General features: G+C 40.8%; 2 protein-coding genes across 3 annotated transcripts; one reads left to right on the top strand and one right to left on the bottom strand.

Moving 5' to 3' along the window:
- The first annotated feature begins 695 nt into the window (after positions 1-695).
- Positions 696-12589, top strand: LOC129183190 (PDZ and LIM domain protein 3-like). Of its 2 annotated transcripts, none has more exons than XM_054780161.1 (8): positions 696-811; positions 947-1076; positions 7040-7191; positions 8730-8814; positions 8881-9068; positions 10289-10416; positions 10700-10814; positions 12315-12589. In XM_054780161.1, the coding sequence occupies exons 2-8, from the start codon at positions 984-986 to the stop codon at positions 12502-12504; spliced, it is 951 nt and encodes a 316-aa protein (XP_054636136.1). In that variant the 5' UTR covers positions 696-811; positions 947-983; the 3' UTR covers positions 12505-12589. The 2 variants fall into 2 exon arrangements, with proteins under 2 accessions (XP_054636136.1, XP_054636137.1); XM_054780162.1 differs by having other exon boundaries at positions 783-815.
- An 8386-nt stretch (positions 12590-20975) lies between these two features.
- npy2r (neuropeptide Y receptor Y2) lies at positions 20976-27033 on the bottom strand. The gene is made up of 3 exons (XM_054779247.1): positions 26991-27033; positions 23674-24759; positions 20976-23608 (listed from the first exon to the last, which is right to left on the bottom strand). Exons 2-3 carry the CDS (start codon positions 24721-24723, stop codon positions 23591-23593), a joined length of 1068 nt encoding a protein of 355 aa, XP_054635222.1. The 5' UTR covers positions 24724-24759; positions 26991-27033; the 3' UTR covers positions 20976-23590.
- Positions 27034-27924: the final 891 nt, after the last annotated feature.

Below are 27924 nucleotides of genomic sequence, written 5' to 3'. Positions count from 1 at the left end.
GCCAATCAGCAAAGAAAGATATTGAGACAAGTGGAAAAGAATGACTTGTAAGAATGTGTCTTGATCCTTATAGGAAATGCACTCATAGTTAGTCATAAAAGTAATAGTATCACAGTTACAAAAAAGTACTGGGTTTGTATTTTAATGAAGGGTCCTTAAGAAATGAAATAAAACTACAAAGTAAGTTCCTGTTCTGAGTTCCTGAGGCTGGTTTGGAATGCCTCCCCCACAGCTTCAGAAACAACCCATTTGTTACGTACTGCTTCTTTAGATGGCTGAATACGTACATAAGCAAGCTTCCTAAGATAAAACAATCTGCTTTTTTAAACATGAACATGTATGTCAAGTGAATTTGTGTGATAAAAATGAAATATAAAGATGATATGTTTGATTGAATGTGTTTTTTGGAGACCTTGTTGTGATTTACAACAAGGGATGAGAGCCACAAGTTGGAACTGTTGGTTATTTCAAAGACTTTACTGTGTTATAGTGCTCACTTTCTGGTCTAATTGAGCACTTTTGGATCACAAACAACCAAAATAACAACCAAAAAATGATGCTGGGAATTGAAGAAGAAAGATGGTCCTGGCTGGGTCCACATCAGCGCAGGCCGGAATGTTCCTTCGGGACTTCTGAGAGGCAGCAGAGTCTTCAGACCAAAAAAGGAGAAGAAGCAGCGGGGGCGCTTCGAGCAGAGCGAGCGGGGGCTTGGCAAGGGGGGGCAGCCAGGACACTGTCTGTGGTGATGCTGCTGCCTTTTCTTTCAAGCACTTGAAGTTCTGCTGTAGCAACCAAACAGTGAAGAGGAGCGGTGAGTAAGTCCGGACAAAATCTGACCAATGACCTCACTGCTGGGGAGGGTCCTGCCCCCCTAAACACTCCCACTGCATGCTTCCAAAACCTGCATCACTTTGATACGTCTGCTCTTTGACCGTGTTGCCCTCAGGGCGCGGCAGCAGCAGGAAGAGGACGTCGTCGTCACCATGCCGCTCAAGGTGGTTCTGACCGGGCCAGCCCCCTGGGGCTTCCGTCTGGTGGGGGGCAAGGACTTCAACCAGCCGCTCACCATCTCCAGGGTAAGGGAGGACAAGGTTTTGCTGTCGTCACGACGTGTTGTCTTTTTGAGGCATCCAAACGGGTCGTGTATGTTTGCTTTGCGATGGAGGACTGCAGAGTCCGGTCTTTGTAGAAAGACTCCGCTCCAGGGTGGGACTTTGCACCTGTGCCGCAGTAAATGCAAGAGGCTTAGATACAAATAGCAGCTTACATTACACACACACACACACACACACACGTATCGCTCCCACTGTGGGGTGGATTTCACAGGGAAGAATTTGGGAGCAGAGGGAGCTTCCAAAATATTCACTCGGGTGTGAATCATCTAACGTGCAGACAGAAACGTCTGCTTCAGACCTTGAACTTTTGCTTCTTTTGGACAGAATTATTGGTGATAACATGTTTGTCTGGAACATGTTGCAACATGTCTTCTTGTTCTACACAAGAACATCATCTCTACATCGTGCATCGCTTTCCTTTGGTTCAGCTCGTAACACGCGTGTCAAACTCAAGGCCCGAGGGCCGGATTTGGTCCGCCGCGTCACGTCATGTGGCTCGCGAAAACCGGGAAATAATAAACATCAAAAAAGTTTGTCACACTTTAATGTTTAAGATCATCAAACAATTTTTTTTAAAGGAAACTTTTTATTATTAATGGAGAGAAAAAATCAAAACCGTTGCAATGAGTCTCTTCCAGCGCTGGGGAGGAATTTCGGCCCACTCATCTTTGCAGAATTGTTGTCATTCAGCCACATTGGAGGCTTTTCCAGCATGAAGCACCTTTTGAAGGTCATGCCACAGCATCTCAATAGGATTCAGGTCAGGACTTGGACTAGACCACTCCAAAGTCTTCATCCATTCAGAGGTGGACTTGCTGGTGTGTTTTGGATCATTGTCCTGCTGCAGAACCCAAGTTGCTTTCAGCTTGAGGTCACCAACAGATGGATGGACATTCTCCTTCAGCACAATTCATGCTTCCATTCATCACAGCAAGTCTTCCAGGTCCTGAAGCAGCAAAACAGCCACAGACCATCACACCACCTTAACTGAGGCAAGAGAGGCCTGCAGTTCTTTGGATGTTGTTGTGGGGTCTTTTGTGACCTCTTGGATGAGTCGTTGCTGCTCTCTTGGGGTCATTTTGGTTGGCCGGCCACTCCTGGGAAGGTTCACCACTGTTCTGTGTTTTCACCATTTGTGGATAATGGCTGGGGGGGGGGGCATGTAGGTTAATAATAAAAAGTTTCATTTAAAAAGTGCATTTTGTGTTGAGTTGTGTTGTCATTGACTAATATTTACATTTGTTTGTTGATCTGATGGACTTAAGTGTGACAAACATGCAGAAACAAGAAATCAGGAGGGGGGCAAACACTTTTTCACACCACTGTGTATAAAATAAGACAATCTTTTGTGCTAAATGCATTTATTGTCAATTTTGAAAGAAAAGTTTGTGTTTTTTTATTCTGATTTTTAAAATCTTTCTTCATGAATAACGTATACGATCATTAGTATTTCTCATTCAAATAAAGGATTATTATTGGAATGATAGAACGTGTGACGTGTACGCTTGTTGGTAAAACCATAGAAAGTGAAAATGATGCTAATGGGACGTGTCGTAGCATCATGAGGTGATGATGCATCAATAAGGTCTCCCAGTGACAGGCGCCCCTCGGACGGTAACCATAACTGCCATGTGGCCCACGGTGAAAACCAGTTTGACGCCCCTGGATAATAGCAATGCCTGATTGGATTTCTTTTACATGCTGGAATGAATGAATTGGAAAAAGGCAATAATTGGAGTGAGGATGTTATTTTCTAAATGTTAAAACTATCAAACTACAAGTTTATTTTTTTTAATTTTAATAATGATTTGGAGCGCATGAAAAAGTGGCAAGCAACAGAACCAATGTTGTCACAGCGCTAAGGAGCGTAACACTTTCACACCAACAGCTGAGTAGCAACATTTGACAGCGCATGCAGAGCTAGATGAAACTTATAAACCACATCAGGAAGTTGCCTACAGCCACAGCCGTTGAAGAAACTGCGCCCTCAGTATTTGCCGATTTTGCCTAATGAGCCAGCCGGCTCTGGTACCGTAAGGACAAACACTTATTCGCAGCCTGTACGGCACTTTTAGATGTCAGAGTTACACAACAGCAGCAACGCGACAATTTAGACGCGATTCGATCCACTAATCTACGTCCAACATGCGTGTCTATATTTAGGAAAAGACATCAGGAACAGAATCTGTGTGTGTGTGTGTGTGTGTGTGTGTGTGTGTGTCCACTACCAACTCCACACCTGTTGTGTGTGTGTGTGAGGATGATGATGAGGTGTAGAAGGAATGCGCTTTAAAACAACAAGGACATGAAGGAAACAACCGACGTGACAAAGGAAGGTTTTATTAGAGGAGGAGCGTCTGTGTCTCTGCTCCACTTCCTTTTTAGGACGGGAACATCACCTCATCTTTACGCCTGCCAGAACCCGACAGTAAACGCACACACTACTGTGCTGTAACGTACCGTACTGTACTGTGCCATACCGTACCATACCGTACTGTACTGGGCAATACCGTACCGTACCGTACCGTGCCATACTGTACCATACTGTACTGTACTGGGCAATACCGTACCGTACTGTACCGTGCCATACTGTACTGTACTGGGCCATGTGTGGCCATCTTCTCTTTACACAACATTGATAGACGAGCATTTTGCAATTGCAAAAAGGATGTCTTTATTGGGAAAATGGAAAAAACGCAAAACTCATTTAGAAAATGGTATTTTCTTTAATTGGTCATTTTTTAATGACATTTTTATTATTATTATTTAGGTATAATAATAAGCTATATGTCAAAAAATATCCTTTTTTTTTTTTTTTTTACAATTGGTAAACATTTTAGAATGTATTCACTTATGATTCATATTTCAACATTTTAAAACCCAGAAGCAAAACACAATCAGATTTTTTAAAGTTTTAAACCCTCTTTTTTTTTATGACGCGGCAATCTTTTTTAAAGTTATTTACAAATCTTTGATCTTTATTCATCTCTTTTTTAATTGACATTTTTTTCTATTTATTTTCTATGAAAGTTCATATATTACAATTTTAATACATAAAACAAAAAATTACAATTGGTGAATATTTTAACATTCACTTAATTATTTTATAATTAGTAATTAATAAAAATAAACATTTCCAAAAAAGGCCAAATATCAAAACTCATAGGCAAAACAAGATTTTTTAAGCTAATTTTTTTAAGAGGCAAAATGTACAACTCATTTACAAAATGTTTAATTAAATTACTATTATTATTATTATTATTTTGGTATAATAATTATAGTTATATCTAAAAAAAAAAAAATTATGCTTTTAATCCTTTTTTTTTTACAATTAGTGAACATTTTAAAATATATTCACTTCATTATTTTAGTAACTTAATAATTCATTTAAAAAATACATATTTCCAAAAAATATCTGTCTATATTAAGAGGCAAAATTGTAAAACTCATTGGCAAAATGCAATCGGATTTTTAAAGCCCTATATTCTTTTATGAAGAGGTAAAAATGTTCAACTTCAAAATATGAGCTTTATTAATCAACTTTAATTGGTATTTTTTTATGACATTTTAAAATTATTTAGGCATACTAATAATTACGTTATAAGGAAAAAATATATTTTTACACAACTACGCATATTGGCATCGACCTTTTTTTGTTCTAATCCGACGGCCGATAAGAGATCGAAAGCGGAACGAATGAGAGGTAACGTTTTGCACGGGTAATTCAGAGCGGCGCACACAAACACTGCAGCGGACGTTTCTCCTGTTGCGAGACTCGTACTGTACTACGTAATTACTACGTAATTACTACGTCATCTGTACTAATAAGTCTGGATAGCTCGTACGTCGCACCCGCCCGTGCAAGCCACGACCACATGAGGTGCCCGCTAGCCTGCTTTTCATTCAGGTGTCCAGTTAATCATGAAAGAAGAGTAGAAAGAAATGCATTGTGAAATACAACATGTGAGTTGTGGACACCAGCATTTTGTTCATGTTCTGGTAAAACAAGCATATTCACTTTGTTGGGGTTTAAAATAAGCTCTGAAAAGAAATGTTACAAAAATGAGTAGCTCTTGGCCATTTTCATTTTGGAAAAGTAGCTCTCACAAGGACAAACCCTGGTGACCCCTGCTGTGCATACACTCCTGTACACAGTACTCTGATCAGTTGTACTGCATGGAATAAGATAAATCATTTGTGGTGAATGAAGTCAAGTTGTCGAGTGTATTCACAATTTTGTCACCAATATTTTCACCTTTACTGCAAATGAATATCAGCTCCAAATATCTGTTATCGGCCTCCTTGACTGCTAAAAAGTGGTATCGGTTTTTACAATTGGTTACCATTTGAAAATATATTGACTTGGTTATTTTTATTAACTTGGCAATTAATACGAATAAATATTCCCAAAAACATCTGTCTTTATGAACAGGCAATATTTTAAAACTCATAAGCAAAACAATCTGATTCTTGAAGCCCTACTATTTTTATGAAGAGGCAACATTTTTAAAATGTCTTTATTACCTCACTGGGAGCGGCTCCGCCTTATTGCCGGCAATGCGAACCAAACTGACACCGGTCATACAGGAGCAGCCTGAATTGGGTGGTCCGGTACCCCATAATCCCTAAGGGTAAAAACCGTAACGTTTATTTGGCTTTTATTGGGTCACCGTTGGATATAACGATACAAGGATCCTGGTACGTATATAACGATACAAGGATCCTGGGACGTATATAACGATACAAGGATCCTGGGACGTATATAACGATACAAGGATCCTGGGACGTATATAACGATACAAGGATCCTGGGACGTATATAACGATACAAGGATCCTGGGACGTATATAACGATACAAGGATCCTGGGACGTATATAACGATACAAGGATCCTGGGACGTATATAACGATACAAGGATCCTGGTACGTATATAACGATACAAGGATTCTGGGACGTATATAACGATACAAGGATCCTGGGACGTATATAACGATACAAGGATCCTGGGACATATATAACGATACAAGGATCCTGGGACATATATAACGATACAAGAATCCTGGGACGTATATAACGATACAAGGATCCTGGGACGTATATAACGATACAAGGATCCTGGGACGTACTGCAGGCCTTGGCATCCTTCTTCAAAGGGTCACACCAACAGCAGAGGACCGCAATCCACATTTTAAAGCGCGTGCAGAGCTACATAGGTAACGCTGCTGGAAGCTGCATCATCTTGTGGTGCCACGACGGTCCATGCCAGTGTTTTAATGGCGTTTGACCCGGCGCTAATTAGACGGTTATTTCCTTTTGTAGACTACACACCTGGCGACAAAAAAACGTAAATAAGGGACGCACCCTAAGTGTTATTATAAATGCAATATGTAAAAATAAACAATAGCCTCAGCGTTGTGTTACAGGTGGAAAGTCGTGTTACTAAATCAATAAAATTAAAATTAAAAAAGAACTGCTTCAGCTTCATGGTACAGGTTACAGGTCCTCTTATTAAATAAATATCTTAATACAAACTAGGAAATATTTTTGTAAAAAAACTGTGTTACATACTGTACAGGTGACAAGTTGTTTCAATAAATAAAAGAATAATAAAATAGCACGAAGGATCCTTGGCCATGCTGTAAATCGGCATCTCCTCTTTTGGTGGGATGAGGTATTCCCTCAGCCCTCTCATGCGCTTATTTATAGTCACATGACCTCATCCACGTCTCATCACAACGCTCACTTTGCTGTGCAGTAATGCAATAAGGTCACGCCCTGAGCAGCGGGACAGGGAGCGTGTCAGGAAGCTTTGGGATGCGAGTCTTGCATCGACTCTTTTTTTTTTTAACATGCACTCTGTGGACGTTTCATTAGGTACACCCGTGCAGTGTCCTTACGCTCGCTTTTCCTACGCCCTCCGACAGGTCACTCCCGGCAGCAAGGCGGCCATCGCCAACCTGTGCGCGGGTGACGTGATCGTGGCCATCGAGGGAGCGCCGGCCGCCGACATGCTGCACTGCGAGGCCCAGAACAAGATCAAGGAGTCCGGCGGCCAGCTCGCTCTCACCGTGGAAAGGTTCTCTCCTCTCGTAACGCTGAGCTTCTCTTCCAGGGAAGTCAACTGATGCCTCCGCTGTTTGTTTCTACGACTTTGAAATGCTAGTGTTTACACGTCATGCTAATTCATCACACACACTTTCAGGAGAAGTTTCACTGAAAAACACCTGCTATTTTAGAATAAAGGGGACATTTGTATGTCATATTCCAAAAATGTGCGCTTTTTAAAATGCTTAAAATTAAAATAAATCACAAAAAAACATGCATTTATAATGAGGCAAAAATGCAAAACTTATTTACAAAAATACCTTTTTATTATTTTTTAAAATGTCACAATTATTTAGGCATTATAATATCATTAATAATCACAATAATAATTTAAATATATTTTTATCCCCCCCCCCCTTTTTTTTTTTTACAATTGCTGAAAATTGTAAAACCTATTCACTTTATTTTACCACCTTTGTGATGAATAAAAGTTCCAAAAATATTAGTCTTTATTGAGAGAGAAATATTTAAAACTCATAAAAAAACATTTTTAAGCCCTAATTTAAAAAAAATTCTATTGAAAATAATACACTATTTTTTTGGTGACCAATTTTAAAATTTATTCACTTAATTATTTTAATAAATATAAGAATAAAAATAAAAACTCATTTACAAAAAGACCTTATTTTTTTAAATGTCACAATTATAATATCATTAATAATCACAATAATATTCTAAATATATTTTCTATCCCTTTTTTTCTACAATTGCTGAAAATCTTTAAACTTATTCACTTTACTTTACCATCTGAGTGATGAATACAATTTCCAAAAATATTAGTCTTTATTGAGAGATAAATATTTAAAACTCATAAGAAAACCATTTTTAAGCCCTAATTTTAAAAATAAATAAATAAATATATATATATATTATATCGAATATAATACACTTTTTTTTTTTTTTTTACAATTGGTGGCCAATTAGTGGTGCATTCATTAATTATTTTAATACATATAATAATAAAAATGATCTGTCTTTATTAAAAGGCAAAATTAAAACTCATCAGCAAAACATACGATCAAGACAAGATTTCTAAGCTCTGCTTTTTTTTATTATTAAGAGGCAAAAAATGTAAAACTTATTTACAAAATATGGCAATTTTTTAGAATTATTTAGGTATTCATAATTTGTAAGTTGTATAAAAAAAAGGAATATTTTTTCAAACTGGTTAACATTTTAAAATGCATCCACTTCTTTAGATGATGAACTTTGTAATTAAGATAAATGAACGTTTCTAAAGTTAATACTCAAAAGCAAAACATAATCAGATTGAACTCTTCACATGTAAATACTGTCCATGAACTGGAATAAATCCCTACTGTTTTATTTTGTAGCAGTGTGAAACGATGGCATGTGTTTCATTCCATGGAAAGGCGCCAGGAAGTAGAAGGCGTCTTCCAATAAGTGTCGGGTTGGTGGTTTGAATCCACGGGCGAGACACTTGATTGTTCCTCGTAGTGTTGATGGCTGACGTCAATGCAGCTGCTCAACCCTCCCTTTTGCTCTTAGAAACGAAGCCAGGCTGTGGTCGCCGCGGGTAACGGAGGATGGCAAAGTCAGCCCGTTTAAGCTCAACCTGGAGGCAGAGCAGCAGGTTTGGCCCTGCAGTGCGTCCTGTTGTAGTGTGACATCGTCATGACGTCTCCCCGCCTTCGCTCAGGAGTACAAACCCATCGGCGTGGCGCACAACCGCCGAGCTCAGCCGTTTGTGGCGGCGGCCAACATCGACGACAAGCGTCAGGTGGTCAGCACGTCCTACAACACCCCCATCGGCCTCTACTCGTCTGGAAACATCCAGGACGCCATGGAGGGACAGATGAGAGGATTTGTCCAGCCCAAGCCCGAGAGGTGGGGCATAGAAATAGTCTGTTCCGAGGTCAAACGTGGTGAAAGCTTTATCAAGTGTACAGGTTTGAATGGCTTAACTGTCTTACAAGCGTAAAAAGAAGTGAGCCGCGATACAGCAGTCGTAAATGTGATGAAAAATGACCTTCGGCCTGGCGTGGGGCTTTCATCTGATGCACGGTACATCACGCTGACGCCACATAACCCAGCTCTGTGTTACGCAACCTCCCAAGCGAGAAATAAATCAGGCCAAATGCACGTCGAGGCGGCTGACGCCACGTAGGCTCGCTTCAAGGCCACTTCCTGTTTAAACGCACCACGCCGAGCATACATTGTTGCTGTTTATGATCACACTGGGAGCAGTAGGACGTCGCGCTCTTACGTAACGGCAAAGACGGAGGATTGTTTGCTATTTGCGCTTTTGGGAACAAACCACGCTAATCTTTTTTAATGCGTTTTTTTTTTAGCCCCAAATTAATTGACATTAAAAATGATCCATTTTTATATTTTCAAATGCATGTGCACAAATGTTTTTTTTTTTTTTTTTTTACAAATAGCAAACCTTTAAACTATAAACAGTACGTAGATCCCAATAATAGTCAATCTTTTCTTACAAGTGAAAACATTTTTAAAGTGTAAAAGTGTTTTCCTTTCTAATTTCTTATGTTTTTGCATGTTTGTCACACTTTGATGTTTCAGATCAACAAACAAATGTAAATATTAGTCAATGACAACACAACTCAACACAACATGCAGTTTTTAAATAATACTTTTTATTATGAAGGGAGAAACAAATCCAAAGCTACATGTCCCTGTGTGATAAAGTGATTGCCAACCACAGTGAGAGCCATCATCCACAAATGGGGAAAACATGGAGCAGTGGTGAACCTTCCCAGGAGCTGCCGGCCAACCCAAATGACCCCAAGAGCGCAGCGACGACTCATCCATGAGACTCATTGCAAGTTATGGCAAACGCTTGATTGCAGTTGTGGCTGCTAAGGGGGGCCAACCACTTATTAGCTTTAGGGGGCAATCACACAGGGACATGTAGGCTTGGATTTTTTTTCTCCCTTCATAAAAGGTTTCATTAAAAAACTGCATTTTGTTGTGTTGTCCTTGACTAACATCAGGAAGGGGGCAAACACTTTCGTGGCCAAAGAGGTCAAATAAATGATGTGATATTCTAACATGTGAATGTGATTTTAATTTTTTATTTTTCCCAGCCCGAGGACGTTGGCTAGCATCGAGGACTCGGACGTTTATCGCATGTTGCAGAGGGATGACGAGGGGCCTGCCGAGCCTCGACAGTCGGGATCCTTTAAGGCGCTGCAGGACTTTGTGGAGAGCGACGGTCAGTTGTTCTTCTACGCGGTAATACTGCTCAATACACGCGTCTGCCGTAATCAGATTTGAAAATGCGCGCGTGTGCGCACACGCACACACACACACACACACACACACACACACACGCACACACACACGCACACACACACAAGCACCTACCGTATTATTACTGACAGTGTCTGCTTGCAATTAAGCGCTCGGTTATGTAAGAGACTTAAAGTGTTTTTGTTGTTTTATTTGTTTGCTCACACGTTGTTACACTTGAGTGGTCGACCCCCCACCCCATGCAGGCACTCGGCCCCTGGTGACCCGGACCGTTAAAGCTCCAACAACCAAAGCGGCCGCGGCACCGGCAGGAAATCTGCAGAAGCTGCCCGTCTGTGACAAATGCGGCAACGGCATTGTGTGAGTACTTCCACAGCACATGTAGTACTTTCTGTGTGCCGCACGCACTACTGTACGCTCCTACAAGCTAATCAAACAACAATGCTTAGCATTCAGCTCATAGGATGTCCGTGATGGTGGCTGCGGTGGCGTACAACTGCGCTGAGAGTGGTTTCTAATATTCTGGCTCTGTCATTAAGCCCCGAAATACAGATTATACAATACAATGCAATACAATACAATACAATACAATACAATACAATACAATACAATGCAATACAATACAATACAATACAATACAATACAATACAATGCAATACAATACAATACAATGCAATACAATACAATACAATACAATGCAATAAAATACAATACAATACAATACAATACAATACAATACAATACAATACAGGTTCATTTAGCTAAACACTGCCAAACGTTGACTTTATTCACCGTGTTCTAGTCTTCCAATATCGAGTTTGTATTTAATGCAGAACAGTGATTTCACAAAAATCATAATTCTGTTCATTTCTTTTGTATAGTTATGACCCTTTTCAAAGTCTGTATGAATTTAAGTTTCATTGAATAAAATGAATTTAATGGTAACTATTTTGCATTTAATACAAAGCAAAGATTGTACAGAAAATTACATGTTTTTGTGTTTTTTTAAATTTACTTTCATTAATTTAACATTTTAGCTGGATTGAATAAAATATATTTTAATTCCAGTATCTCGTTTGTATTTAATACAGAGCAGTGATTTCACAGAAAACGTGGTAGAAAATTCTGTTCATTAAAAAAAAAAATATTTAGTTTAGTTAAGAGCGTTTTCAACATCAATGTATTCTTTTAGTATTTATTTGTTTATTTTAATTACATTAGAATTGAAGTTTTATTGAATAAAATGAATTTAATTGTCTTTTTTTGTAGTTAATACAAAACAGAAAATGACATATTTTGTACTTCTTAAATTTACTTGAATTAATTTCAAATATTCATTGTATTGAATAAAGTCTATTTTAATCCCAATAATTTTTATATCATAAAAAATTCTGTTCATTTTTTTAAAAACATTTTTGTACAGTTATGACCCTTTTTAAAGCCAGTGTATTATTTTAGTATTATTTGACATTTATTTTAATGACATTAGAATTTCGGTTGTATTGAATAAAATGAATTCAATTCGAATTATTTTGTTGTTAATGCAGAGCAAGGATTCTACAGAAATGATGTATTTTTTGTGCTTTTTTAATTGAATCAAAGAGAATTTAAATGATCCAATATCTCGTCTTTGCTGAATCGAGAGCAGTGATTGGTCATAAAGCATGAGAGAAAAGTACATTTATTATTTAGCTGTACTTCTTTTTTCAAGTGAATTGACTTTAATGCCTTTGATTGAAGTGATTTAGTATTGAAAACAGAAGAGTGACTTGCATTAAAATGAGTGTAACTGTAATTCAAACGTGGTGTTTTTGTTCATGGAAGGCTTGCTTTCAGCGCTGCTGCGTTGTGTCTTCACAGCGGGACGGTGGTGAAGGCCCGGGACAAATTCCGCCACCCGGGTTGCTTCGTGTGCTCCGACTGCGACGTCAACCTCAAACAGAAAGGTTATTTCTTCGTGGAAGGTCAGCTGTACTGCGAGGCTCACGCCCGGGCTAGAATGAGACCCCCCGAGGGTCACGACCTTGTCACCACATTTCCCTCTGCGTAGTTTCCTACCCTCCGTTGGTCTTTTCCTTTGATTGCGGTGACGACAACACAATCGTAACGCTAATAAAGACACACTGGTATCACCATGTTCATTTCCCATCCTTGTGTGTGATACGCGTCCGGGGGGCGGTGGGTGGCCAACGGGCTCGGCACCCCCTACCTGCTCTCTCATAGCAAAATACGCGACTGGTCAGAAGTCCACAGTCCACATCAACACATTTCGTTATGGCCGTGCTTTCTGCTTTCACGGGACTCCACATGTGGAAGCACACCAAAAAGCTCCATTTTCTGCAAAACATGGGATGATCCCCAAGACCTTTGGGAAAATACATCTGGCCTAAAAGTGAACGCTGCATTTCAGAAAAAGAACATCATGCCAACAGTAAAATATGGTGGTGGTAGTGTGATGGTCTGGGGCTGTTTTGCTGCTTCAGGACCTGGAAGACTTGCTGTGATAAATGGAAGCATGAATTGTGCTGAAGGAGAATGTCCATCCATCTGTTGGTGACCTCAAGCTGAAAGCAACTTGGGTTCTGCAGCAGGACAATGATCCAAAACACACCAGCAAGTCCACCTCTGAATGGATGAAGACTTTGGAGTGGTCTAGTCCAAGTCCTGACCTGAATCCTACTGAGATGCTGTGGCATGACCTTAAAAAGGTGCTTCATGCTGGAAGACCTTCCAATAGGTCGGTCACGATAACAAATTTTGCTGGTTGATAATTGTGCTACAAATTATCGTCGATTATTGATTTTATCGGGAAAAAATTTGTAAACCATTTTTTCAATAATTATCTTGAGAGGTGTACTACACATTTGAACCACTAGATGGTACTCAAGTAACGTGTACGGAGACATTAGCTTACCTGTACATATGTTTTGCAATGTTGCCAGCAACACTGGTTGTGAGAGCGCCCCATTTTGCACAGTTCTGTTTATATTTGCTGACCAAACGCCTCAGTAAGCGTTACTGAGGCTCCGCTGCCCGAGGCCCTGTCCGTGTCAGTCGTCTGTGTTCATGCGGTCACCGTTTTCGCCACATTGTGGCTGTGCCTCAAAAATCATCACTTCTGTGACTTCTTCATGTTAGCGTATGCTGCCTCACGAAGCTAACCCTCTGTATCCACTCACTAGTAGCCCCGCCTCCACAAAGAGGCTGAATGAGATGAGGGCCCACTCTCTGTGTTCTTTCCACCATAGAAGCAATGAGCACAGACAGATGCAGAGTGAACCCTCGTGTCATCCAGCCCGTGTGGCACAGAGAGACCAGCAAATCAAACGCACACATCAAGGGCGTTTATCGATGTATTGATTATCAGGACAGGCCTACCCTCCAATGAGGCTGAATGACAACAATTCTGCAAAGATGAGTGGGCCAAAATTCCTCCCCAGCGCTGGAAGAGACTCATTGCAAGTTATGGCAAACGCTTGATTGCAGTTGTTGCTGCTAAGGGGGGCCCAACCACTTATTAGCTTTAGGGGGCCATCACTTTTTCACACAGGGACATGTAGCTTTGGACTTTTTTTTTCCCTTAATAATAAAAAGTTTCATTCAAAAACTGCATTTTGTGTTGAGTTGTGTTGTCATTGACTAACATTTACATTTGGTTGATGATCTGAAACATTTAAGTGGGACAAACATGCACAAAAAATACGAAATCAGGAAGGCAAACATTTTTTCCACACCACTGTCTATGATGATGTACCAACCCAAAACTTGCTTTTTCAATGAGGCTCGGACTTGATTTACTACATTTCTGCTTCTTTAAAGTGTATTATTATTATTATTATTATTCATCCATTTTCTATGCCGCTTCTTCCTCATTAGGGTCGCGGGGGCATGCTGGAGCCTATCCCAGCTGACTTCGGGCAAAAGGCGGGGTACACCCTGGACTGGTCGCCAGCCAATCGCAGGGCATTATTATTATTATTATTATTATTATTATTAGATATGTTTATTTTAGCATGGCTGTGTTTATGGTTCCATCATGGTGCCTGACAGGGAAGGGGCGTCAGGGAGCATGTTTATTTTTAATCAAAGTGCAGCCTGATAGAGTTTAAATACAAAAGCACTACACACACTGCTGAGTATTATGGGATGAATGCATTATTGGCCTTGGTAAGTACAAGTATAGCAGCAGCTGTGTTTACGCTTCACTGACCTCAGGAGGCTTTTACCTTAAACATGTTCAGCATCCCAAGAAAAAGTCCACACTGCAGAATTTGATGTTATATTCTTATTCAAAGGACACATTTGTCCTTTATGTCTAGTCTAGAAGCCTAAATGTGAGAAACACTAAATCAGATCTGAGTGATTACATCTACTTTTGGAAACATGGAGCCAGGAGGGGGCGCTGCAGCTTCAGTCCATTCAGAAAAACGTATGATTGTGTTGATAGAATGATTGCATGTCAGCCTCAGGTGTACACAAGGTAAGCATAAGTGGGATTTATTTACTATTAAATAGTTGGTTGTATTTTTAGTTGCAATTTATCCTTATTTTAAATATTATTTTCAATACAGTCGTCCCTCCTTTATCGCACTTAATTGGTTCCAGACCCAAGTGAATTTCCACAAAGTAGATTCAAGATTAATAAATGGAATATTTTGGTAGTTAAAGCATAGAAACCCTGCTTATGACATTCTAAATACAGTTTTTAACATTATTAGAGCCCTTTAGACACCAATAACACTCCTAGAGTCACCTTTACAGGCCTATTATCCTTTGTTTACAGCACATTGCTCAACTATAATGCGCACGATACGGGACCACTGCAGGGACACGAGACGGCCATGGCTTTAGACATGCGCAAGCTAGCGAGCTAACTACTGTAGTTAGCCTCCAGTGCCATGGCTGACTCCAAGAAAAGTAGCGACTGGCTGTCCTAGAAGTCGCCGGAGGTGGCTAATTTGCATATCATTTGCATATGATGTTGTAAAACGGCGTGGGGAAAAAGGCATAACCTCACAGGAGAGACAAAAAAAGTGAGTAAAACCACCTTAATCAAAGTGGCTATTGAGAAGGTTTTAAAATTAGCACAATTGAACAGCTAATAACAGACTGTGCTGTGTGTTTTCTATGGCTCACATCAACATGAGTCGGGGCGAAAGTGGCTGAACAAACCCAGGCTTTGTGCTCAAGATGCAACCCGACAAAACCTAACATCCGCAATCGGACTTAATAAGTCCCGCAACGGTGCTTATCAACTTACTTTGTCAAGTCTGGCTTTCGGCTTTGCGCTCAGTGCTCGTTGGCGTTATGAGGAGTTCACAAAAGATGATGACTGCTCAAAGCAACACTGTCGCTGCCAGGGACAGAGATGGAGGGCTGAACGCCAAGTTAACAGTGATTGTTATGCTAACTATACGCTACTAGTCTTTTCATTTAGCAACGCTCAAAATTGCACAACTTTGACATATTAACACTTATCCATTTAAAAAATAAATACATTGGAGCAACAACTTTCGTTTTTGATGACATAAATTCATTACATATTTTTAATCTGCTTTATCTCGGTGTGACCACTAGATGGGAGTGTTTTTCTTTTTTCCTTTTTATAATAAAACAAGTGTTTTAATGCATTTGATTGATGCCTCAGAGTGCTTATTTCTCCAGAAAATATTGTAATATAAGAAGACCAGCAGGCTCAGTACTCACGCAAGGACTCTTATGACATTTACAACATTCGTTATTAATATTTCATATTACATTTTACTTCTGGTGCTCGCGTGAGCATATCTAGCGTATTCCCTCGGCTCGCTTATAGATGGATAACATCATCAGGGAATGCTCTTTTTTTATTTTTCTATGTCCCCTTGGGGATCTTGTAGGTTCTAAATAAATAGCGACGCCATTTCTGAATGAGTTAAACAGTGAAACAGTTGCACTTTCATAGCTGATTTTAAGCTCAAAGCCGGGACATAACCAGGCTTTGTTAAGTTACCATGGCGATGCAGCTGCTTTAAAACAGAGCTAGCTACCTTCGCTGAACACGCAAGTCCAGCTTCCACTCAACACAGCTCGCTAACCCGCTAAACTGTAATAGCAATATGAACTGGTTTATCAATTACACTAAGTCCCCAACTTACGAACACAATTGGTTCCAGACGACCGTTCTTAAGTGGAATTGTTCTTAAGTAGGGAAAAGGTAATATTAGCAATGATATAGGTACTACATGTACGTGTATACATATACAGTATATGTGTATGTAGGTAAATATGAGTTTGGATGCAGTAGTAATATTAAACCAGGATAATTAATGAAAAAAACAATAATAAAAGTGATATAATAATACGTAATGATAAATGTTATTTACCTTTGAAGAGGAGTGGTCGAGCATACGTCGTTGTGGTGGAGGAGGAGGAGTTATTGAAAAAAAGGACAAATGGTGGTGGTGGTTAGACTCTTCTAAAAGAGGTAGTGTTCTGTGGGTGGTGTAGAATTAAGCAGGCCTATTAACTCTTCATAAACTTTAATCACACGCTCTGTCCGGGTTGTATCATAAAACATCTTAGCCTTCCTCTCTCCTCTTCCTTGTCTTCCTGTATCTGTTGGTCCCATTAGCAGTGTCACAGTGCCCTCTGCTGGTCAAGCATGTACAGTAGAAATATGGGTTTATAAGGCAAAACACATGAAAAAATAGACCAGTCGGCTTGTGTTCGTATCTCAGAATGTTCACACGTCGGATGTTCGTTAGTAGGGGACTTAGTGTACTTACACTTACCCCAACAATTGTAAGATACATCCTGGACAGGTCGCCAGCCAATCGCCGGGCACATATAGACATATAGATATAGAGTATGTATCCATGTTTGTTTCCTTGTTCGAACTTTGCCGCAGTCCTTCTACCCGAACATTCATTAACAAGCTAGCAAGCAAGCAAGCTAGAGATGACACAGGAGACACACAGGGCGGCAAGAAGGAGATTGATTAGCAATGGTCTACAGCCAATCAGGACGCAGAAAACTATGGGCGGTGCAGACAGACAAGCTAGTGAAGAGAGACACTCAACTTCCCACAAAGTAATTCTTCTTAAAGGGCCAGGCTCGGCTGCAATGGTTCATAGCCTATATAGATAAGATACATATTTTTATAAAGTTGCAAATGGTGATTTATCATTCATGATGAATTCATTTGAAAACCATCATTAATCTGATCAAAAATGGGCAGCCCTAATAATATACAAATATTATTATAATGTCATTTAAAATATAAAGGTCAGGGGTCACCAACGTTTTTTCTTGCGAGGGCTACTTTTAGAAAATGAAAATGGCCACGAGCTACTCATTTTTGTAGAAATGATTTTCATTCCTTATTTCAACCCAAACAGATCAAATATGCTTGTTTTACCAGAACATGAACAAAATGCTGGTATCCACAACTCTCATTTTATGTTTCACAATACTTTTCTTTCTAGTGTTCTCACATTATTAACTGAAAACCGGAATGGAAAGCAGGCTTGCGGGCACCTCATGTGGTCGTGGGGGGCACGTTGGTGACCCCTGCTATAGAGAGTATTTTAGCATATACCATATATTTGGAAAATTCCATTTCAATTGTAATCATTTTATGTAATTTCTGTGTGTATCGCTGCGGGTTTGTTTTTTGTTTTTCAAATTGTACTTAATTTTTTTGTTGAATCTTGATGATCTATTTCAAAATATTTTAGATATGTAAAATTTAAAGCTTCACAAACTGTATGTGACGTAATCCAAACGGCACGTGCGTCCACCTGACCGAGTATGAACATCATTGACTTTCGCGTTTTGAAAAACACCCTTTTCAGCATATAAAGTTGAGCGTGTGAGCCATCTTAGCGTATACACAATCTTTTGTGCCATTTCTCCCTTGAATATCTCCATAGGGAAAATCGATAGGCACTGTGCTGACAAGGAGATGCTATTAAGTGAATGCGCTGGGAGCAGGCATGCGATGGACATATTTATTGCATTTAGACGGATTTATTCCAAGTGCTGCATCTTACGAAAAGAAACAAATGAAATTAACTTTCAAGTTATTGTTGCTGTGACTTTGTTATCTTACGTCCTTATTGACTGACACCAGCGTGCAGGCTCTCTTCAAGAAGACGAAGCACAGCAACAATATGAAGACATGGTCATGGTGGTGAACGGGAAGTCGCCCTCCTCGTCGTCCTAGACTTTGTTTGTGGACATGTCCTCAAAGCAAACAACATTAAATGGAACACTGGTGTGGAAAAACGTAGAATAAAAGTCAAATTTGTGTGGTTGTGATAGGTTTGTAATCTATGCTTATATTTCTAATGTTTGTTTATGTGATATTTTGTAGAACCTGATGGAAACTTGTCCTGTATTTTTTTTCCAGGTGCTCTGACCATTTTTTGTGGAGTTGTATGCACAAATGCCGCGATGTTAAAGAATCCTTCAAAAAATTCCTGGATCCAGACGGTGATCCGGGTCACCCCCAAAATGTCATCAGTTCTTCCGTATCCCGTTTCCGACAATTCCTGAAAATTTGATCCAAATTCATTCAGAACACAAACAGACAAACAGACAAACGCCAACAAACACATAACCTCCGCGCTGGGCTACGCGGAGGTAATAAAGTAGATCCCCACTTTTTGTGGAGGTTACGTTCCAGGACCACCAGATTGCCAAAAAAAAAAACAGTACAGTTGTCCCTCGTTTGAACATTGCTCTCTCACGATCATAAAAATGGCTAACTGAACAAAAACACAAATATAAGGCATTTAGAAAATGCTACTTGTGGTGTAACATCTGTGACATTGTGGCACCACTGAGAGGCGGGGCCTGGGAAGTGACCTGTGTGACGTCAGCTAGCTACTGTAGAATCGCTGAGTGTTAGCATGGTTAGTAGTGTGGAGAGTGCCAGTGACTGGCGTGAGTTGCGGCTGACAGCAGCTCCTGTGTAACGTTCACTGTGCCATTGCGGTAGTATTGTACTACACTGGCCACTAGGTGTCAGGAACGTTACATTGATGAGCCACCAAGTAACCTGTCAATGCTAACGTGTGAGTCTAGACTGTATATCACCTATATTGCGTGATACGAGTGTAAAAGTGACGATAGGAGTGTTATATCATGTCTAGATGTTAAAAAACATATTTTGAAGTTCTAAGTATGAAAATATTCCATTGATAAATACAGAATCCTACTTATTCACTTATCGCGAGCAGGTCTTAAACCAATTAACTGCAATAAATGAGGGACGACTGTAATTGATGCACCCCTAAAAATGTCTATTATTCATACACGGCTCACTCCTCCCCCTCCGAAACCTCCTGCTCCCCTGACGTGGACGTTCTCCTCCGCTTTGATATCAACTTTTACAATAAAAGCGACTGTCGGAATTATGAGATTGAGTTCCAGAACCCCCCCCCCCCCCCTCGCTTCGCTACGCCTCACGTTGTTATTCAACACATTTCAAGTATAAAACGTAAAGCTGCTCGCCACCAATGAACGATAATGTGAGACGATGAGTCCGTGAGTCACAGAGATCAACGACGCTGCTTTGTCATGCAGGTGAGAACTCCCATTATTACAAGCAACGTCCGTCTTTGCTCTTTTTGCCCTTTTTTGCAGTTGTTTTTTTTCACTTTTGCAAATATTTTCAGAATTGTTTTTATTTTGACTTGTTTCCTATAATATTATAACCTTTTCCCCAACCTAGTTTCCCCAAAATTATAACTTTGTTGTGTTTTGTTTGTTTCTCATAATATTATGGCTTTAAAAAATATACTGTATTTATTCTTTAATATTTCAACTCTATGCCGCTAAAATGACATTACTTTTCCTCATAATATTACGTTTATTCTCGTAAAAGTGAGATTTTTTTTCTCTTAATATGTTGACTTTATTCTTGTGGAATTAGACCTGTTTTTCCATCTCTGCTGCTGTTTTTTTTTTTTTAATCTTCCAACTATTTCAACTTTCTTGCAAATTTGTCGTAATATTGTGACTTTATTCCCATAATATTTTCACTTTATCCCTTTTAATATTCTAACTTTTTCCCCAACCTAATTTTCCCAAAATTACAACTTTATTTTGTTTTGTTTGTTTCTCATATTTCAACTTTTTAAATATTTTGACTTTATGCTACTAAAATGACGTTGTGTGTCCTCACAATATTACAACATTATTCTCGTAAAATTACCATTTTTATTCTCCTTAGATTACAACCCTTTGACTTTCTTCTTGTGAAATGACTGCTGATTTTTCCATTTTTGCTGGTGTTAAATTCCATTTTTCGAATGTGCCGCGGCTCAGAAGAAACTCTAGACACCCTTGCTCTACATCTTACCTGTATTATCACATGTTTATATATTATGACCCGCCTTATGTCGTCAGGAAGACTACAACAAAACAGGCTACTGTTGACTGAATCACGCCAAAACAACATCAGCAAACTCAACTGTCTTCCTTCAGTGCCCCCCCCCCCCCCCCCCCCACACACACACACACGCACACATTCAGGACTCGTGTTATGTTCACAGACAGTTGCAAATCACAAAACGCTTTCACGCTGCACAGAACTGCCAGGTGGCTGCAGTATCCTTGAGCGTGTTAAAGGATGGTAACTAACCAGCGTGAACAGCGTGAGTGACTTAAGTGCTCATTTAAGCAGCTCGTTGGCAACCCGAGGGCCACCTGTATTTACTTGAGGTAACGCCTCCCCTTCTTCCTGATGCAAACCGTTCAGCAGTCAGCCCAGCCAGCTTTTGGATCCAGAGTTCAACCAAAAAAACCAAAAAAACCATCTGCAGTTGGGCATCCTTGTTCCTCGACAATGGAAAAGAAAAACCTACTCTCAAGCAGGCACAGTGGGAAAGGTGTGTCAGTACGTCCTACGCTGGGCGCAGGCAGTGAATGCAACACCAGCTGCGACCTTTGACCACAGCCGCTTGCGTCATCTTGGCTCATCCTTGAAAAGCGACCTTGACACGAAGCAGAACTCCCAGAAGAAGTGACCGCAGGTGGAAAATCAATACTTGGCAGAGCTTGATTGCGTTTGTCGTTGGGACTGAAAGAAAAGCAACAGAAGTCTTGCTGTGACAAAGACCATCAAAACAGCTGCCAGCCATGTCGGGTCACACGCTGGCTACAATCAATATGGTTCTTAGTTTGTCGTATTGTTCAAAGGTGGGACAGATTGAATTCTGCTGTCATTCAAAAAACAAATCGCTTTCACAAAGAGGTACAAACTCAACGGGACGATAATCCACAGAGAATTCCTCACGATCCTTACAGGTCTCGCGTGGAGAAGAATTTCTGGAAAATCTTCTTATTTTTGTATTTTTTTACCTTTGTTGTGATCTGTCGTTTCAAAAAAAAATCAGGCTTCTCGAGATGCTGAGAAAAAAAAGGCCTTAAAATCCATAACATTCTTCCTCAAATGCGTCAAAACGGATTTGACCATTTCATCGTTGACCCCCGCTATCTCGGCCATCGTGCCTCAGATGTCGATGAAAACCAACAGGGTTCTTGCTCTGTCCAGTCTACAGCATAATCATCTGCCCGGTACTCACTCATATCAGGATGGCTCTTGCCTCCAGAAACTGATTTTGGCTTCTTAAGGTGACAAAGTGGGGAAAAAAACCAAGACAACAAACATGTAAGGATCATTTCTTAAAATCCATACCGTTCTTGCCTCAAAGGAAAACTGCATATTTTTTTAAATTTTGCGCATCAGCCATGATCCTTCCGAGAGACATGAGCATGCATTCTAAAGATATAAAAACAGCTAAAAAGACGCAGTTAAGAATGCAAGTAATTCCGCCTATAAAGCCTTCTGAAAAAACCTCCAAAAAGCGCCAACAGCGCTCCATTTACATCATGTGACCTGCATATTTACCAAGCTACAGCGACATTGTTATTATTCTTATTAACGCCCAAGAACTATGTTACTGCCGTATTGACACCTCACCGGCCAGCTACTAGCCGGCTAGTGACTAGCTTCACCACACACTCACTCACAAGGCCTCAGGTCACCAGCGAAAGGTAACGCTACATATTGGAGCTGCTGCTACTGCTGCTGTGTTTTTGTTTTGGAGTTTTCTGTGTCGCTATGTGAAAACAATGTGCTCTGGAAGGAAGTTCCGGTAATGCTTAAAAGGACCAAAATAGGGCAAAATACTCATGATAACATGCAATGCACGGATGTATATTGAAACCATAAAACCTTTTTGGAGGTGTTTTAGTAGCGGGCTTTCTAGGCGTCATAGGTGTGTCCCATTACATGCATTCATCACCTGTCTCCTTTGAGCTGTTTTTATATCTTTAGAACGCACAGAAAAGAGAAAGGCGTGTGTTCATCTTGCAAAAAGAGTAGTGTTCTCAACATGACAAAAACATTTGCCGGATTGGACGATTGGTCAGTCATCTTTCATGATGTCATTCACAACCAATAGGCATCGGAAGCTGACAGAGAGCACGTGTGGTCCTTTGGCCTACAAATGATTGTCGATAATCGATATTATTGACATCATCGTTTGAGACCATTTTTTTCATGAATTATATGGCATAATAATGCGAGGACATTGTATCAATAGCAATAAACTTCAGTTTCCCAGGAGTATTTAACATTGTAATTGGACTGTCAAGAGCTTTTAAATAAAATTGCAGATGCAATTGTAATAGCTTTATTGATGTAAGCTATATTTATGACCCCCTTATTTTATTACCACTATTAGACAGGATGTGTGCCGCTGTTATTTTGCAAGTGTGATGAAAATGTGTTTTGACAGTGAGATAGCCGTGGGGTGCCTCTGAAGGCGTGGCTGTGGTTCAGCGGCCAACCTAAAAGGCTGGGTTACGTTAACAAGCACTAAAGCACAAGAGGTTAGCAAAATGACCGACTTTGTATTTTAAAAATTGTTCGATTCATGATTGATGGATTATCACGACAGGCCCACATGGTGACTTAAAAGCCATGTGGCCCTTGACGGATCCTGTCATCTTGCATCGTATGCCATTCAACACAGGAGATGTCTCACGGTGACAAGGACAACAAAAAAAAATCAAAAGAGGAATCAAATCCCTGAAGGATGGAGGAGTGACTGTCAGCCATCTTGCTCGTCGTTGAAAACCAATCAAAACCCGGTAGGGTCCTGACAAGAAGACAGCATCAGCGCATCATGGATGTGATTGCAGCTAATGCTTTCAAACCTCAAACCTTGGTGGACTTGGAGCTCGAGGAGACGTCGCCTTGTTTGCTCTTGTGCGTCCGGGCGTGGCCCTTAAAGGGCCGGCAGCAGTGGCAGACGGACAGGAAGGCGCTCCTGTAGTTGCTGTTCATCCAGCCGTAGAGGATGGGGTTGACGAAGGTGGAGCACATGGCGACCACGTGGAAGGCGCTGAAGAGTAGCTTGAAGTCCTTCATGTAGACCACGCTGCTGTCAATGTCCACCGCCAGCTGGAAGGCGTGCAGCGGCAGCCAGCTGATGGCGAACACCACCACCATGGTCACCAGCATCTTGGTGGTCTTCTTACGCCGCTGTTGGCGCCCGTTGGGACCGTGGCGCGCCACCATGCGGCTCTTCATCTTGGTCCAGATGTGCATGTAGGCCACGCAGTTGACGGCCAGCGGGAGGCCGTACTGCAGCAGCAGCATGGAGACGCTGTAGATGCTCCCGTTCACGCTGCCTTCAGGCCACTTCTCTGCGCAGACCTGCAGGGACTCGCCGGGCGAGAGGTCCAAGGTCCTGTACTCGCGGAATATAGCTAAGGGGCTCGCCAGGAGAACGCTGACGGCCCAGGTGAGGGCAATGACAACAGCGCACACATTTCTGGACATCTTGCTCTCGGTGTGGTGGACGATGCTGCGATGGCGGTCCAGCGCTATGACGTTGAGGGTGATGGTGGACACGTGCACAGCGGCGCCCTGAGCGCACGGCAGAATGAAGCACAGCGCTCGCCCGAATATCCACTCTCCGTAGAGCGTGTAGGCCAGCGTGAAGGGCAGACACAGCATGTTGACCAACAGGTCGGCCACCGCCAAGTTGACGATGAAGAAGTTGGTGACGGTGCGAAGGGTCCTGAACCTGTAGACCACATAGATGACCAGGCTGTTGCCCGTCACGCCCAGCACGATGATGGCACTGTACGCCAGGATCAAGACCACCTGCACGCCCAGCAGCTTGGTGCTGTCTTCCAGACCCAAGACCACCTCGCTAACGGGCGGCGCTGTCGCCAAGCAGCAGTTGGAGGACCCCGTCTCGGTCATTTTAGTAGACTCTGTGCGGCGCCCCCATCAGGCAGCCTGTGGAATGACAACTGGATAGTTGGCAAGTTCTTACGAAACACGCACACGACACCAAGAAAGTCGTTAAAACAATGGCAAAAACCCTGACGATTTAGCGCAAACACCCCGTAATTTGGCCACCTGACATGTTAGCATCACAAACACTACCTCTTATGACAGTTAACAAGATTTCATTGGCATCAGCACTAAAAAAACGCAAAACTTGCAAAACCCTGCTGATTTATCACAAACACCCATCGTAACTTGGCCATCTCACATGTTAGCATCACAAATGCTACCGATGAGCATCACAAATGCTGCTTCTTATGACAGCCAACAAGATTTCACTGACATCAACACTAAAAAAATGCAAAACTTTTAAAACCCTGTTGATTTATCACAAACAACCCCGTTGCTTGGCCACCTAACGTGTTAGCATCTCAAACACTACCTATTCAGCATCACAAACGCTACTTCCTATGACAGCTAACAAGATTTAATTGGCATTAGCGCTCAGAGTGCAACACTTAAAAAACCCTGCCGATTTATCACAAAAAAAACAAAAAACAAATTGGAGACCTTATGTGTTAGCATCATAAACGCTACCTCTTATGACAGCTAACAAGCTACAGATTCCATCGCATCCGCTTTAAAAGACTACAGAGTTGAGGAACTCTGTAGCAGCTCTGTAGTACCTCTCATGACGGCTAATGAGCTATTTATCACAAACAACCGAACGTGTTTGCATCACAAATGCTATCTATTAGCATCGTAAACGCTACCTCTCTTTTGATTGCAAACAATAGTCCACAGGTAAAACTTTTAAAACCCTGCTGATGTCACAATCAACCATGTAGCTGTCAGACAGAATGGGTTGGCATCATAAACGCTACCTCTTACGACAGCTACTGAGCTACGCCTTGACATCAGCTTTGAGCGACTACCAAACTTAAAAAATCCTGCTGCTTGTGATGCTCTATCACAAACAACCTCATATATTTGAGACATTGGGTTTAGCATCATAAACACTACCGCCCATGATGGCTAACAAGCAGCTTCCGTCACAAACAACCCCGTAACTTTGACACATAACGTGTCAGCATCACAAATGCTACCACCCATGACGGCTAACAAGCTACGCAAGTAAAGAATACATAGTGACATAGTGACTACAACATGGTTCAAGTAAGCATAACAATCAAGATTTCTTTGCCATCAGCAATTTTAAAAAAAAAGCAAAATGTAAACGCTATCTATTAGCATTGTAAACGCTACCTTCTACGTACTTTACAATAACTTTAAAACCTTGACGCTTTATTGCAAATAACTTCATAACTTTGAGACCAACACGTTCAGTGCTATAATGATGGTTAGCACTTTTTTATTCTGCCTTTTAAAGAAATATAAATTGTAGTTGGAGAAGTGCAAAGAAAAATTCCATAGAACTTGACTGAATGCGCTTCCTTCTGGCGGCAACCCCTTGAAGCGACATCCTCCATACTTTGCATGAATACGCCGCATTCCTCTACGCCGTCGACACATTTTTTCATGTTCATCATTTGTGAAGCGTTTTTCAGAGATGGAGGGCAAGAAGGCAAAGGAGCACAAAAGAAACCCTCTTCAGCCTTGACGTCCTACTATACGTTCCAGGTATTTCTGTTACAATATAAGTGTATTGAATGTATATCATTTGCATGTATGAAATATAAACAACATGTACAGTGTGTTTGCTGCTTACTGCTGCCTACCTGTAGATGGACAAGCAGTGTTAAATAAAATACTTCAATGTACCAGTTATCTGTCTATCTATAAATGTACGTGCATTTATCAAATGACGTATTTATCGGTTTATCTATACTACAATTAGCTCGCTAGCTAGGTAGCTACTTTAAAGGTGGCTTCGCTTGTTTAAAAAGCTTACGAAAATATGAGGAAAAAACACAGACGCGTTTTCTGATTAGTAGTCATAACAATACTTTTACAATAATTGCTTGATATATATATATGGGGTGAAGGTGCGGGTGAAGCTGACTTTAAAATAAAGAAAGAACACCGGGCAAGACAACCGTCAGCTTCCATTTACTTCACTTCTTCAACTTACACATTTTGCGGCCTCGACGGCGCCAATTTTAATTGATTTAGCTGTCCATCAAGTCGTCCTAGATATACGTGTTTCGCTGACGGTCGCGTCCAGGGGTGAAATGATGCAAAATGACAGCATTTTGTCAAATTTAAAGTGCCATTCTTACCTGAGTCTGCAGTGTAATGATGCCAGGCTGCTGTCTGACACATTGACATGGAAGTGAAGAAGAGGAGGACGGTAACGCAGAGAGAAGATGCATGTCCGACTCCCTCCTACGTCATCCAGCCTCCACCACACACGTCGCTGTGCCCACGTTGGGTAGGAAAGATCATTTTTATTATTATTATTATTGTTGTTGTTGTTGTTGTTGTTGTTGTGACCGTGTATTGTCATTATTATTTGTTATCATTTTCCTCACGGCAGTTATATAGTCACACAAAGAATCCAATTACAATAATAATAATAACCCCGAGCATTTGCATAATTAATACATCTTCATAGTGTGCTCCACTTTATTACACAGCAAGCACGATGCTCATTTGTGTAAATCCATTCAAATTCACATCCGATGAAGTGGCACTTAATTAGTAGGGATTATAGCCGACTTTTGTCTATCACTGTGTATGAATATTGATCATAAGTATCGTATGTGGCACCAAAACAGCACATTAAAGGTCTCTCGTTTATGAGCACCAAATGTGATTAAAAAAAAAACAACTATCTTCTCCCTCACTTGTTTGCTCCAATTTTGAGAGAAGAGCGAAAAAAACCCGCCTTCCTCATGAACACGTGCATACGCGCACCGATGTATTAAACACAACAACAACGAACAGGCATGTAACGGATGTCGCTGTTAAAATATGTGGATGCAATGTTAGCACTTTAGCTCACATAGCTACTACGCTAACCTTATATACAGAATAGGGGCAGGCGTGGGGGGCGCTGTCCCCTGAAAAGTCCAAAACGACCGCAAAAACAGCACTTGAAAGATCATCACACAATTTTATTTATGCACCTTCCTTTCACGGTTGAAACATCAGCCTGTATGAAATATAACACGCACATGGGGAAGATATGAAACGCTGCCATCTGCTGGACTC

This window comes from Dunckerocampus dactyliophorus, chromosome 6 (assembly GCF_027744805.1).
Source record: "Dunckerocampus dactyliophorus isolate RoL2022-P2 chromosome 6, RoL_Ddac_1.1, whole genome shotgun sequence".
In the NCBI taxonomy this organism is placed as follows: Eukaryota; Metazoa; Chordata; class Actinopteri; order Syngnathiformes; family Syngnathidae; genus Dunckerocampus; species Dunckerocampus dactyliophorus.
This window is presented reverse-complemented; position numbering and strand designations above follow the sequence as displayed.

Excerpts from the sequence above, each read along its gene's own strand:
- npy2r (XM_054779247.1), bottom strand. The coding sequence starts at position 24,723 with ATGACCGAGACGGGGTCCTCCAACTGCTGCTTGGCGACAGCGCCGCCC.
- LOC129183190 (XM_054780161.1), top strand. The coding sequence starts at position 984 with ATGCCGCTCAAGGTGGTTCTGACCGGGCCAGCCCCCTGGGGCTTCCGT. Across the intron at positions 9,069-10,288 it reads GTCCAGCCCAAGCCCGAGAG|CCCGAGGACGTTGGCTAGCA; the intron begins GTGGGGCATAGA and ends TATTTTTCCCAG. Across the intron at positions 10,815-12,314 it reads AAATGCGGCAACGGCATTGT|CGGGACGGTGGTGAAGGCCC; the intron begins GTGAGTACTTCC and ends GTGTCTTCACAG.